The sequence below is a fragment of the Henckelia pumila genome, chromosome 4, assembly GCF_033568475.1.
Source record: "Henckelia pumila isolate YLH828 chromosome 4, ASM3356847v2, whole genome shotgun sequence".
Classification (NCBI taxonomy): domain Eukaryota; kingdom Viridiplantae; phylum Streptophyta; class Magnoliopsida; order Lamiales; family Gesneriaceae; genus Henckelia; species Henckelia pumila.
Window position 1 is genome coordinate 139,180,303 of NC_133123.1, and position 14,487 is coordinate 139,194,789.

Here is a 14,487-nt window from a genome sequence, read left to right on the forward strand (position 1 = left end):
ATAGAAAATTAGAAGCTCTGAAAAAAAAAGTAATATAACTTTTATTAAACATATTATTTGTGGTTAATTTTCGAAAGTAGAATAAATAGTTTAGCGAATTATAAGATCTAAAAATGCACATTTAAAAGTTTTTAAGTCATTCAATCTATATTTAAGTGTTTCTATTCATATTATCAAGAACCAGTAAGGACCAATGTGCTACCGAGGTCATAGCAAAATTGTTCTCAAGTTGCGGTATGTTCTAAAATTAGGAAATTAAAAAAACTTAAACAACAAAAAGTATACGCATTAATCTTTTGACCAGATTTTATTTAATTGACTTTTAAATACAAATCGTAAATTTTTTTTAAAAATAAAATTAGATATAAGAAACCAAATCACATGATGTAGTTGATATTTTTATTCAGGTATATAGTTTTAAACATATACTTTTTTGTTAATGACAATAATGAAAAAATAACAAACAAACAATACACAATAATGAATGAGAAAAAAAAACAATTAATAAGTAAAAAAATTAAAAATGGTACCAAAGTAAAAATTATTTGTAGAAAAAAATTATTTAAGAACATAATTTTTAGCTTTATTTTTAAAATAATCAATGAATTTAAAAATAATGTATGATAACAAAACCAAACAAATAATCACAACAATTAATGAAAAAAAATTAATAAAAAAAGCAATTATAAGGATAACAAAATAAATTCATAATGAAAGCTACATATTTATAATAGAATAGATAGATAGATATACACGGAGCACGGAACTCGTGTGACGTAAAATTTTATTCAATTTCCAGAAGTTATGAGACATTTTAGGTGGAACAGATTCCTTTTGTTTTCTTTTCTTTAGTCCTAATATATAGCTGGTGCCTAAGAGATAGATTCAACCATTCCACCTCTATTCTGAATTTCTAGCAAAGAGCCATAAAGGAAAGTACATTTACCCTCACATATCAGTTTTCAGTTTGCAGCAAAAAAGATGTCTAATTTCCAGTCTAGATCAAACAGTTTGCCATCCAAATCTCATCCAGTAATGGATGACATTCAAGAACATTTATGCCGGTTAAGGGGCTCAGAAGGCATGCCTGGAACAGCAAAATCCATATGTTCAAACTTGGCTAGCCTCGTAAATCGGCATGAAGAAATCAAGAATCTGATTCAGATGTCTTCAATCCAACAAGCCATCTCCCATGAACGACGTGGGACTTGGATCGATGAGATTCTCGAAGGATCACTCAGGCTCGTGGATCTTTGTGAATTTTCGAGAGATGTTGTCTGCTTAACCAAGGAATCCGTTCAAGATATTGAATCCTCCATCAGAAGAAACAGAGGTGAAACATCCACAGCAAAGGACATCAATTCTTACTTGGCCTCAAGAAAGAAGATTAACCAAATGATCAATAAGAACATCAAGAATATGAAGAGCTTCAACCAGAACTTGACACCACTCCTAGAAAAAGCCGAAGATCTTAAAGCCATCGCGGCAATGTTGAAAGAAATGGAGGCTATTTCTTCCTCCGTTTTGAAATCTATACTGATACTCGTGTCCGGGGAAAAGAGAAGATCAAAGCAAAGAAGTTGGCTATTGCTTTCGAAGTTCACCCAAACTAGCCGTGTACATGATGAGATGGAGCAAGAAATGGATGGTGGAGATATGTTGTATGCATTGGCTATCAACATGCTGCAAAAAGGGATGGACAAGGTTACAAAGCCAAATGTATTGAGGGAATTGAAATCATCAGAAATGACAATACATGATCTTGAAGAGGGATTAGAATCTTTCTTTAGGAGTCTAGTGAAAACCAGAGTTTCTCTTCTTAATGCTCTGAGCCATTAGCCTGTTTTTGACCGCTAGATAAAGATGTATACTTTTGTAAATGATAGATCTAAAACTCAGTACTTAAATACCAACAAAATTCAGTTATTGAATCTTAAATCCCAGTTCTGTTGTCTAAATTACTTAATATTTTGCCTGTGTTCAAAGAAACTGAGGCTATTTCTTTCTCGGTCCAAAATCTCATCATCATTATTACTGATAAATGATTTTAGTAAAAATTATATAGTGTTTTCAAAAAATTTCAAAATATTTAAGTAAATAGACGGAAATTCAAATATCCAAGATTTATTTCAATTATTTATTATGATGATTTATTTCAAAGATCTATGTTTTTAGTAATTCTATACTTATGATATTTTGTTCATGATTATGGTATTAATTAGTTTGGTAGATTTTAAAAAAAAATGGTTACATCATTAAAGAAAAAACATTAGTTATGTAAATTTATTATCATGTAGCATATAAACCAGTAATTATTAATAACTTTTTTACGAAATATACACTTTAATATAAATAAAATATTATGCATTAATTTGGGTGATCATTTTGACAATAAAAACATTATATATGAATTGATACAAAAATCAAAAATTAATAAAAACGTAGCAAATTATAATACTTTGATATATGTAAATTATTATGTATAAAAACTAGATTTTTACGATGTAACAATGTTATTATTCATTACAAATATATTTTGGCAAGGAGATTAATTTATTTTGAATTTTTTTATATTTTATACTTTTTGAATAAAAAACTATTTTGTTAAATAATTAATGAAAATTTTATAATTAAAAAGTTATAAATTATCTTTCTTTTTTTTGAGAGGATATAAATTATCTTTCATTATACTTAATATATTTAATTTTTAGTTGGTGAAAGAAAAAAAAACAAAACGCAAATTAAATATAATAAATTTAGTACGAAAATTAAAATAATAATTAAAATTATTAATTAATATAAAATAATACTTACTGAAACTATCCTTTTATATATAATAATGATTAAGAAAAATTTTATTGACGATTAGATGATGATATAAACTATTAATTAATGTAAAATATTATATTTTAAAATATAAAAGACTAATTTAAATAATAGTAATAATAATAATAACAATAATAATAATAAAAGTTAGTGGATTTAGTATTTTTGTTATTAATTCATTATTTTATCATGAAAATCATTTATTTATTTTATAGAAGATAATAATAATAATAATATTATTAATAATAATAGTAATAGTAATAATAATAATAATAGTGAGTTTAGTGGTAATTAATATGTCATTAGTTTGTCATCAAAAGCTTTTGCAAAAGAAGATTTTTTTATTATCATAGATATCATATTATTAATATAGTGGATTAATTGATAGTTATTTTTAAAAAATATTGTTTAACTATAACAAAAGTATAACATTTATTATGAAAATTTAATTTGATATAATTTTGAAGGTTTTAGTGCAAATAAATGAAGTGATAAATTAATAATCAACATATTAAATATTATTTAAGTGTTTAAAACTTAAACTAATTCTTATAGGAAACGATGATGTGATAATCGTAGTACGTTAAGTTTTTTTTTTTTTTTTTTTTTTTTACTTTTTTTAATGAAGTTTTATTTTAATTGTAATATTTCTATGTTAAATGAATCATATTATAATTTAATAAATAATTACAAAATATTATATATAGGAAATAAAAGTTTGAAAATTTCAAATAAAAGATAAAGTAATAATTAGTATGACAAAAAAACTTCGCAGCTTAACAATTTTAGTTATTATGTTATTTGTTAATTATGAACACTAATTTCATATATTATTTTATATAAAAATTAATTATTACAATTATATAATATGTTTTGATTTCTCATTGTTTTTGGCCATTTAATATTTTGAGTTAATTTTTTAGAGTATTTTTTTCACCACTTTATACTTCCATCTATATATCTTTTTGTACTCAACATGCTAAATATTTTTCTAAGGTATCTTATTTTTTACTGATGATATATTTTTGTTCCTAAGTTATATATAGGCTTCTGAGTGAATATTTTTTTCTTGAATTGGATAATATTATCTTTAATTCAATTATATAACTAATTGATCATAAAATAAGTGATTATACAGAGCACACGCGTTTTTACTAGTTACTGTCAAAAGAATATGAATTATCTCATAAAAGACGTCGTGTCACTTTTACTATTTGGTAATGCAACAGCATGATAATTAAATGCATCATTCAAGAACTAGGCTGTCAAGATTCCTACTGTTCTTGATCGTGGATCAATCAACAAAATGGACAAAGGGACAATTTTTAAGATCTGATCTCTGAATTATAGTTTGTTTAATATGCTATTATGCTTGTTGTGCATGTGTACAAATTTTTTATTGCATACCTGAAGATTCTGCTCCCCAATTAAGACAAATAACATTTTTAACCCAAGATCAATATATATAATATACACAAGATATGTACAATTGATATTCGGCATCTTCGAGTGTTTAAAATATGGGGAGCACGGAACTCGTGCAGCATAAATTTTAATTCAATTTCCAGAAGTTATGAGACATTGTTGGTGGAACATATTCCTTTTGTTTTCTTTCCTTCAGTCCTTATATATATAGCTGGTGCATAAGAGATGAATTCAACCATTCCATATCTATTCTGAATTTCTAGCAAAGAGCCAAAAAGAAAAGTACATTTACCCTCACGTATCAGTTTTCAGTTTGCAGCAAAAAGATGTCTAATTTCCATTCTAGATCAAACAGTTTACCATCTAAATCTCATCCAGTAATGGATGAGATTCAAGATCATTTATGCCGGCTAAGGGACTTGGAAGCCACCTCAGCAAAATCCATATGCTCGAACTTAGCTTGCCTCATAAAATTGCATGAAGAAATCAAGAATCTGATTGAGGTTCCTTCAATCCAACAAGCCATCTCCCATGACCAATGTGGGACTTGGATCAATGAGATTCTTGAAGGATCACTCAGGCTTGTGGATCTTTGTGGATTTTCGAGAGATGTTGTCTGCTTAACCAAGGAATCCGTTCAAGATCTCGAATCCTCCATCAGAAGAAACAGAGGTGAAACAGCCACAGCAAAGGACATCGATTCTTATGTGGCCTCAAGAAAGAAGATTAACCAAATGATCAATAAGAACATCAAGAATATGAAGAGCTTCAACCAGAACATGACACCATTCCTGGAAAAAACCGAAGATCTTAAAGCCATCGTGACAGTGTTAAAAGAAATGGAGGCTATTTCTTCCTCTGTTTTGAAATCTATACTGATACACGTGTCAGGTGAAAAGAGAAGATCGAAGCAAAGAAGTTGGTTATTGCTTTCGAAGTTCACCCAAACTAGCCGTGTACGTCATGCGGTGGATCAAGAAATGGATGATGGGGATATGTTGTATGCATTGGATATCAACATGCTGCAAAAAGGGATGGACAAAATTAAAAAGCAAAATGTATTGAGGGAATTAAAATCATCAGAAATGACGATACATGATCTTGAAGAGGGATTAGAATCTTTCTTTAGGAGTCTAGTGAAAACCAGAGTTTCTCTTCTTAATACTCTGAGTCATTAGCCTGTTTTTGACCTCTAGATAAAGATGTATACCTTTGTAAATCATAGATCTAAAACTCAATACTTAAATACCAACAAAATTTAGTTATTGAATCTTAAATCTCAGTTCCATTGTCTAAATTACTTATACTTTGCCTGTGTTCAACGAAATGGAGGCTATTTCTTTCTCAGTCCAAAAACTCATCATCATTATTACTGATAATTATACTCATTCCATCACATGTGTAATTCAGCAGTTCAGTTTTTCTATCTCTAGCCAAAGTATAAAACTTATATGTCTGTCTGTATTGTATGTAAAGTAACTCTAATGTACAGTCACGAGTTTCGATTTCACAGAGAAAATACATCAATAGTAACAAATAAAATTTTATGAAAAATAAAAACTACAGGATTTAACTCTAATAATTTTATGTTACTTCGCCGTCCAATTGTTGTGATTAAGGGCAGTTTTTGAAATAAAATATGGAAGAGGTAATGATCCCCAGTTGATCAAGACAAGGTAATAAAATCTAATAGAATCATGAAGCAAAATGTCCTCACACAAGCTTATGGTGGGATGAGGTTTAAGAGCACTAGCAAATCCCCATATTTGCACGATTCATTACTTGGTTCCGTGTATTACAGTTTCATGCATTTTGTTCAAATCATGGAACTCTTAAAATGCAAAATTTAATCAGCTGACCATAGTTACTCTCAAAAGAGTATGAATTATCTCATAAAAGACGTCGTGTAACTTCCACTATTTGGTAATGTAAGTATGTAACAGCATGATAATTAAATTCATCATTTCAAGAACTAGGCTGTCAAGATTCCCACTGTTCTTGATCATTGATCAATCAAAAAAATGGACAAAGGGACAATTTTTAAGATCTGATCTCTGAATTATTGTTTGTTTAATATGCTATTATGCTTGTTGTGCATGTGTACAAATTTTTTATTGCATACCTGATGATTATGCTCCCCGATTAAGGCTTAAATAACATTTTTAATCCAATATCAATGCATATATACACAAGATATTTAATTGATTTTCTGCATCTTCGAGTGTTTAATATATGGGGAGCACGGAACTCGTGCAACAGAAATTTTAATTTAATTTCCAGAAGTTATGAGACATTGTTGGTGGAACAGATTCCTTTTGTTTTCTCTCTTTTAGTCCTTAACTCCTTATATATAGCTGGTGCCTAAGAGATAGACTCAACCATTCCACATCTACTCTGAATTTCTAGCAAAGAGCTAAAAAGAAAAGTACATTTTTACCCTCACAGATCAGTTTTCAGATTGCAGCAAAGATGTCTAATTTCCATTCTAGATCTAACAGTTTACCATCTAAATCTCATCCAGTAATGGACGAGATTCAAGATCATTTATGCCGGTTAAGGGACTCGGAAGCCACCTCAGCAAAATCCATATGCTCAAACTTAGCTTGCCTCATAAAATTGCATGAAGAAATCAAGAATCTGATTCAGGTTCCTTCAATCCAACAAGCCATCTCCCATGACCAATGTGGGACTTGGATCAATGAGATTCTTGAAGGATCACTCAGGCTTGTGGATCTTTGTGGATTTTCAAGAGATGTTGTCTGCTTAACCAAGGAATGCTTTCAAGATTTCGAATCCTCCATCAGAAGAAACAGAAGTGAAGCAGCCACAGCAAAGGACATCGATTCCTACGTGGCCTCAAGAAAGAAGATTAACCAAATGATCAATAAGAGCATCAAGAATATGAAGAGCTTCAACCAGAACTTCACTCCACTCCTAGAGAAAACCGAAGATCTTAAAGCTATAGCAACAGTGTTAAAAGAAATGGAGGTTATTTCTTCCTCGGTTTTGAAATCTATACTGATACTCGTGTCCGGGGAAAAGAGAAGATCAAAGCAAAGAAGTTGGTTATTGCTTTCGAAGCTATCCCAAACTAGCCGTGTATGTGATGAGATGGAGCAAGAAATGGATGGTGGAGATATGTTGCATGCCTTGAATGCCAACATGCTGCAAAAAGGGATGGACAAAATTACAAAGCAAAATGTATTAAGGCAATTGAAATCATCAGAAATGACAACACAGGATCTTGAAGAGGGATTAACGTCTTTCTTTAGGAGTTTAGTGAAAACCAGAGTTTCTCTTCTCAATGCTCTGAGCCATTAGCCTGTTTTTGACCGCTAGATAAAGATGTATACTTTTGTAAATAATAAATCTGAAACTCCATACTCACTTACCAATAAAATTCAGTTGAATTTTAAATCTCAGCTCTGTTGTCTAAATTACTTTTCCTTTCCCTTGAAGGAGTTTTGGTGTCATAAGTAAAAAAAGATTCCAAACGTTCATTATACATATTGGAGTAAATTTTCGAAAATAAAATAAAATTGAATTCCATATAATTTACTTTTGCTTGAAAAACGCACAAGAATCACATGTATCAAAATTTACTGAAAAATTTAAAAATAAATGAAATGCGTTAAAACTTGATCATCGAAGTATATAACAGTAGCATCCAATCAGATTTATCAAGTTGATAGGTGTACAAAGTCCATTGAAACGTGAAACGGCATGGCAATCAAGTGTGTGATCATTTCTGTGCTGGGTGAGGTTGTCAAGATTCCCCTTGTTCTTAACAAGTGTTTAACAGATCACAGATGGTAGATGACCAATTTTATAATGATGAAAATAGAGAATTGTAATTTCTTTTTCCTAATAATACATTTATGATTAAAGGAAGCAACACATGTTCTTTTTTAAATAAGCCACCATGCATCTTGATTTATTACAGAACCTAAAATGCTTGTTTTTTCCTCGTGTGCACCATGCAATATTCCCTCTGTTTCCTGGAGATCATTACCAACACTAAATCAATATCAACCTATTAGCTGTCAAGATTCTTTATGCTTCAATAACAGCACATGTTAATGTAGCAGAGATCTCTATTATAGAGATTCATAGTTTATTGTCCACAATTCAGGGAACATAAACCTTGCTTGTTTCGATTTCCAGCTGTATGTCTTGCTATATATCTGAGGTGTCAATAGATTGCTTTGATCCTCGGCATATTGTTTCGATACTAAATTTCTTAGGCTCAACCTAAAGTTTCACATAGAGATGGTTGCATGTTAGATCCAACAGTTATCCATCTAAATTCCATCCCACTATAAATGATGTCGAAGATTGTTTGCGCAGGTTAAAAGGGTTTGGAAGCTACATCAGTATTAGCACCTTCTGTGTGTGCAAACTTGGCAAGCCTCAGGGTCTATCCTGATACTTGTGTCAGGGGAACAGAGGAAGATACCAGACGAGAAACTGGTCGTTTCTTCCAAAGTTCAATCAGACAAACTGCTTACATTCTCAAAGTAAGGAACAGAAATTGTGTCAAGTGGACATCAACAAGCCAGGGAAAAGTATGGGCATTACTGCTGGGCGGAATGTCCTGAATCAGTTGAAGTCATAGGAACTAATATTACAGGAAATCGAAGTAGGATTACAAGATTTATTTAGAAATGTGGTCAGAACTAGAGTTTCACTTCTTAGTGTCCTCAACAACTGGTTTTCCCATTTTGCCTCAAAGTTCAGTCAGTTCTACACTCTATAATTTACATGGTTGTGAATATATTGATACAGATTATACTGTAATTATTCATTGTATAAAAGATTCAAATCTTAGTGCATTTCTGTTGGCCAAAATTATAATCAGGCATTGCTGAAAGTGCATAATTGATATGAATATCTAAAACACGAGCTTGAGCAGCTATGTCATGTCAGGAATATGGGGAATCTGGATTGGATAATAAAAAACCTATAGTTACTTCTGTAGTGGATAATAAAAAACTGATAGTTACTTCTGTAGTACTAAGACGCCAGGTAAAACCAATTTACCTATGATTTAAAAAGAATTTGATCACAATTCCCAGAAGAAGAATTTTTTATACAATTATAACCAATATTCTGATCTTGTTTAACAGTCATTTACTAGGAAAAGCACAAGAACGAAGCAAAATGAGTTATGAAACTGACTCTTGAATCTCTCATTCTAAGGAAGCTCAAACCAAATTCTTGGTCTATAGTAAGAATGTATTCAATACAAGAGCCTACATAATAGAATTCCACGTTAATGATACAATCACGAGTATCTACCTCTTCCTATTCAATATGATCATTAAACGCTAACAATTCTTGTTCTTAAAACATACACAACTCTTTGAATCATTTATAAAACATCTTCACCTAGCTTTTCCGAGTAATATAAACGGGTTGATCTATACCTATTCTCCCCACCACTTTTGATCATTATAAGATCAAAATTCTCTGAAGAAATAACAGTCAATGCATCATACGCTTACCATTGGAGCTCTTGCTCCATATCACCTGGCCATCGATAGCAGTAAGATTCTCATCGTCTAGAACCTTCCATGTTTTAATAGACTTGACTCCTCCCCATGATCCATTCTCTGTTTTCTCCAAAGACGAAACCACCATTCTTGCTCTCCTAGACCATCCAGCCTTGCCGTAAGCATGATAACCGAACCCTCCAGCATAGCATAAATGTATGCCTGCCAACTCACCACAAAAATCATTAAGATGATCGTGACCTGTGAAAACGGCCTTCACATCCCCTGCTGACACCATGGTTGTGAAAAAGCCAGAGTTCATAGAAGCAGAACTAATTCCTTCCTGTTTCACCCCAGTATAATTAGATGAATCAAAGCTTGCATATTCAGGCAGTGGGATGTGAAAGTACGCAAGCCCTGGAGCAGGACCCTTTTGAGGCTCTGGCTTCTTCATGTAACTCCTCTGCAATAATAACAAAGACAGTTGTTTGATGTCAGGTAAAAGAATAGCTTCAAAGCCGCGAAAGTTTCAAGCAAGAAATTGAGATTATATTTTGAATACAAACAAAGACCTAGTAGGACTCTACACATTGCCCACACCGTACTCAGAACGGCTTTAACACTTATTAAATATTCAGAGCGCATTGTAAACATCGAGACATTCATAGCAGAGTACTTATAGCTATATCATCAGCTCTTCTCCAGTACCTGAAGTTTAAGTGAAGTACGCTCAAACCAAAGCTGCTGAGAAGGCTTGATCCAATCGTAGCCAGGAATAGCGGGAACATTCGAGTAATCTCCACTGTCCAAGAAGTAAAGATTTAGAACTGATTTATTCGCTAAACTAGAACCTTCAACTCCATGAACCTCCAAATTATAATTCCCATATCCATCAATTACATCAACTTCAGAAGGATTAAACGAAGACAGAGTGTTTTTCAAGCCTGTGATATATTTCATCACACCCTCCCTTGATAATGTAGATTCTTGGTCATGATTTCCGAGAACAGCAGCCCATGGTATGTTGGACGAAATGGCTGGAGCAAAGGCCGCATCCATAGACGCTGCTGCATCCGTGGCATCGAACCCAAAAATATTATCTCCTGTGTCATCATCCCATAACTTATCACAAAAGATAAATATATGTATGTACAGTGTATATTTAGACAGGTTAACAAGTATGTACAGTGTCTATGAAGGTAGTTAGCCAATTTTATCACCGTAACTATTTGCTCGTATTATTGATCATACCACAAGTTTTCTGCTCTAAGCCTCTAACCATAAGGAATTTTGACTGCAGTACTCCAACACAAATAAAAAATAAAAAAATATCAATTGATCGATCATGATCCATAATTTCAGTGAAGAAATCGACTAGTAAGGAATGACCGAACCTGTGAAAACAATGAGATGAGGCTTCTCTGCTAAAATCAAACGGCGGACGAAATGAGTGGTGTTGAGATCGGAGCAGGAAGGCATCTGCGACGGAAACACATCCTCGCAGGGAGTGGTGGTCCCGTCGGCGTAGTGCATGTCGGCGACTTGCAGAATCCTGAACTCTCCTCCTTCACCGTCAAATCTGAGCTCTCGCTGGCCGGCGCCATGGACGCACAGGAAAGTTATGCACGTGAGTAAAGCCAGCAGTAGTTGAGCCGACTTCCCCTTGTTCGCCATTGGAGAGGAAGCTCCAACTGTGAAGTAGTTATAAAGTAACAGAGTGTTGGTGTAGAAATTATTGTTTGGCCAGCCCCTCTTTATGATGGATGGCTTCTTGTATTCTGTACTGTATATCTAAGCTAAATACTGCCCTTTTCAAATATTATTATTATTATTAGCTATAAAAATTTTATGAGAGGGAGCGGATTTTCATTGTTGTCATTTTTCAAACTCGTATTTAAAAATTAATAAGATTGGAAGGGGTTTTGGTTAAATTAAAAGGAGTAAAATGTTAACATTATTTTAAAAAATAAATATTTCTTAATTAAACAAGGGTAACTTATAGAAGAGGAATTGAGAGGTACGGTCGCCCCACTTACCCCCTTTGGTTTCGTCTCTGTCTATACATAAAATATATTACTAAAGTTAACCTTTAGAATAATTAATTTATTTGTATTACTTTTTTTATAATTCTCAAAAAATGGGATCCTTGATTTTGTACCCAAAAAAAAAATGTTTTTGAAAGTTGATATTGTACAAACTTGTTCGGTGTTTTAACGACATAATTTTTTATAAAATACTCTTATAGAACAATTTTTTGAGATATATTTTTATTCGATTCGATTTTTTCATCCAAAATATGAATCTACATCTCAATTCTCGTGTAAATCCATAAAATCATAACTCATAAGTCTATTTTTTCGAATGGATCATGCAACCCCCTTCTTCTGGCACGTCTTTTTCCAGATAATGATTTATAGATGACAACTATTGATCAATATCTTCCTCTATAACAAAGTTTAATTATTTCATATGAAGTAAATTTATAAGAAAATTGAAATAGGGACAAGTTATTCTCAAAAAAAAATAAAAAATAAGTAGGGACAAGTGGCCATTTCATTTGATTTAGCTTATTATTATTCTTCACTACTGTGTGTTGTGACTTGCGGAGATTGACATACAGACAAAAGTCGGCATTTTATCATAATCATTCCAAATTCCAATAACTGTTTGGATTTGGGGCAGAGTTCGATAATATCCTAGGCACTTCAAATAATAATGATATCAACTTCAAAATAATAATAATAATTGCTCTCACCCAAAAAAATTATTTGACTCAAAAGCAAGATTTTACATGGTGTTTTAGAAAGTACATGTATGTGCATATATATATTTGTATTTTTTATGTTGTTTGCTGAATTTGTTTAAAAAATTAATTATTTTTATTAATGAGTCAGATGATGGTTTGTAAAACCAGGGTCCGGGCTATCAGGGTAGTGATGTGGGCTTGACGAGGTGACCGGGCTAATGGAGGTAATATATGAGCTGTCCTTCCTTAATCAAGATGATCTGCACACCAAGGAAGGGAATAAAAAGCACGTTAGTGGGGCGCCGGAGGAGTTTTCGGCGGGGCCACTCTGATGCTTAAGTTAGACTTAGAAATAAAGTGGGCTTTTTAGAGAAATGAGTATAGTGCTTTGGAAGTTTAGGTGAACATACCTCTATAAATATTTGTGAGCAGATATTTATAGGCCTTGGAGTGAGAGTGTCACTCCGCAATTCCAGGATAGTGGCCACGATCTGGATCGTGGGTGCGGTAGTTGCCCACGTTTGCCTGTCACGTACGATGAACCCGAAAAGCTCGGGTTTATGATAATCGTGGGGATCATGCCCCTAAAACACGGGCCTTATCTAAGTCCTGCAGACCTGGTTTCCCGGGCTCCTGAGGCTCATGGTCTGCCTTAATACGGCCCTGCCACTCCGGGGCATTCCTGGCCCTGCCCCCTAGCTTACCGGGGCATCACTACTCATCCCAAAAATAGTCGGGCTAGAGTCTTACTCGCTGTCCTGACTTACAGTCCTGCCCCTGGCTATTCAAGGCCTTGCTACCACGACCTTCTTGGGGTATCCCCCATTAATGTCCAAAAGTTCTAGGACTGACGTTAACCCTAGAATTTGAAAAGACGGGCAGGTGTCAGAGGACGTTACTTGTCCTTTCGATTGCCCGCGTCATCATTACGCTGCCCGGTTCAACTTCCCAAGGTCACCCTTACCCTTCGATCATCTTTTCATCTACGGCCAGAATTAAAGCTCTTCGCCTATAAATACTAGACCCCTTTCTTCACTTTTTCTTTACTTTCCCTGTTCACGTATTCCTTCCCTGCTTCTAAACTTCTCCGGCTCTGGCGACTCCGCGTAGCAAGCTTGCTTTCTTCTGTAAGTTTTATGTCTATCTTACCTTAAAGTTTCCTTGTCCCTTGAACATGTTAAATTCCACATCTTCAACCTCCGGTGGCCACGTTCGTGGCTCCTCTGATATAGAATCCGAGGCCTTACGCCACGATTCTCCCCCTCCTGTTACCTCCCATGTCCAATCCACAGTAGCCCCCTCCTCATCTCGTCCGAAGAAGGCTAAAATCGGGCCTTCTAAGGACAAGGGTAAGGCTAAAATCTCCGACTCTGGGCCTCTCCTTCCTTTGCCCAAACCAGACCCCGAAGGTCCCTGGTTCTCCCACTTTACCAGTACCCTCCGCCCGGAATCCATAAAGGAACTTAGGCTTATGGGTAACATTCCTCCTGCGTACTCTATTCTCATTCCGGGGCCCCTAGGCCGGGCAGACCGGCTGCCCGAGGGGTTCTATACCTTCTTCAGGGAACAGCTCAGGAATGGGCTTCGTTTCCCTATTCATCCATTTTATTACAAAATTGCTTCTTTTTACAAGGTTCCCTTGAACCAATTTCATCCCAATGCCTTCCGTATGATGGCTGCCACTTACGTTCTTTTCAAAGCGAACAACTTAGCCATCAACCCTCTCATCTTTCACTACTATTATGCCTGTCGTTTCACTGAGATGACTTTCTCTTTGAATGCCCGGTTTCTAGATGATACCCCTTCCTCTTGGAAGGGATGGAAAGAAAGATTCTTTTATATTCAACTCCCTGGTGCCCGAACCAGACCTACCCAATTCTTGACAGCCCTTCCTCTTCAGCCCGAGCTCCCTAAAAATTATAAGTTGGAGGAACCCTACCTCCGATCCCAAGAGCTAGTGGAAAACCAGAAGTTTCCTTCAGCCCCTCTCCTGGAGGA

The 14,487-nt window shown here is 34.1% G+C and overlaps 4 protein-coding genes across 4 annotated transcripts; 3 read left to right on the forward strand and 1 right to left on the reverse strand.

Moving 5' to 3' along the window:
* The first annotated feature begins 1,035 nt into the window (after nt 1-1,035).
* On the forward strand, nt 1,036-1,839 carry LOC140861870 (uncharacterized). The gene has a single exon (XM_073264874.1). The coding sequence runs from the start codon at nt 1,036-1,038 to the stop codon at nt 1,837-1,839; it is 804 nt and encodes a 267-aa protein (XP_073120975.1).
* A 2,792-nt stretch (nt 1,840-4,631) lies between these two features.
* Nucleotides 4,632-5,429, forward strand: LOC140861871 (uncharacterized). The gene has a single exon (XM_073264875.1). It carries the CDS (start codon nt 4,632-4,634, stop codon nt 5,427-5,429), a length of 798 nt encoding a protein of 265 aa, XP_073120976.1.
* Nucleotides 5,430-6,655: 1,226 nt separating this feature from the next.
* LOC140867457 (uncharacterized) lies at nt 6,656-7,731 on the forward strand. The gene has a single exon (XM_073272524.1). The coding sequence runs from the start codon at nt 6,721-6,723 to the stop codon at nt 7,570-7,572; it is 852 nt and encodes a 283-aa protein (XP_073128625.1). The 5' UTR covers nt 6,656-6,720; the 3' UTR covers nt 7,573-7,731.
* Nucleotides 7,732-9,452: 1,721 nt separating this feature from the next.
* LOC140865534 (probable inactive purple acid phosphatase 29) lies at nt 9,453-11,481 on the reverse strand. Its single transcript, XM_073270203.1, has 3 exons — nt 11,138-11,481; nt 10,452-10,846; nt 9,453-10,206 (listed from the first exon to the last, which is right to left on the reverse strand). The coding sequence occupies exons 1-3, from the start codon at nt 11,415-11,417 to the stop codon at nt 9,736-9,738; spliced, it is 1,146 nt and encodes a 381-aa protein (XP_073126304.1). The 5' UTR covers nt 11,418-11,481; the 3' UTR covers nt 9,453-9,735.
* Between the last annotated feature and the right edge of the window lie 3,006 nt (nt 11,482-14,487).

Excerpts from the sequence above, each read along its gene's own strand:
- LOC140865534 (XM_073270203.1), bottom strand. The coding sequence starts at position 11,417 with ATGGCGAACAAGGGGAAGTCGGCTCAACTACTGCTGGCTTTACTCACG. Across the intron at positions 10,847-11,137 it reads TCATCTCATTGTTTTCACAG|GAGATAATATTTTTGGGTTC; the intron begins GTTCGGTCATTC and ends ATGATGACACAG. Across the intron at positions 10,207-10,451 it reads GTACTTCACTTAAACTTCAG|AGGAGTTACATGAAGAAGCC; the intron begins GTACTGGAGAAG and ends TTATTATTGCAG.
- LOC140861870 (XM_073264874.1), top strand. The coding sequence starts at position 1,036 with ATGGATGACATTCAAGAACATTTATGCCGGTTAAGGGGCTCAGAAGGC.
- LOC140867457 (XM_073272524.1), top strand. The coding sequence starts at position 6,721 with ATGTCTAATTTCCATTCTAGATCTAACAGTTTACCATCTAAATCTCAT.
- LOC140861871 (XM_073264875.1), top strand. The coding sequence starts at position 4,632 with ATGGATGAGATTCAAGATCATTTATGCCGGCTAAGGGACTTGGAAGCC.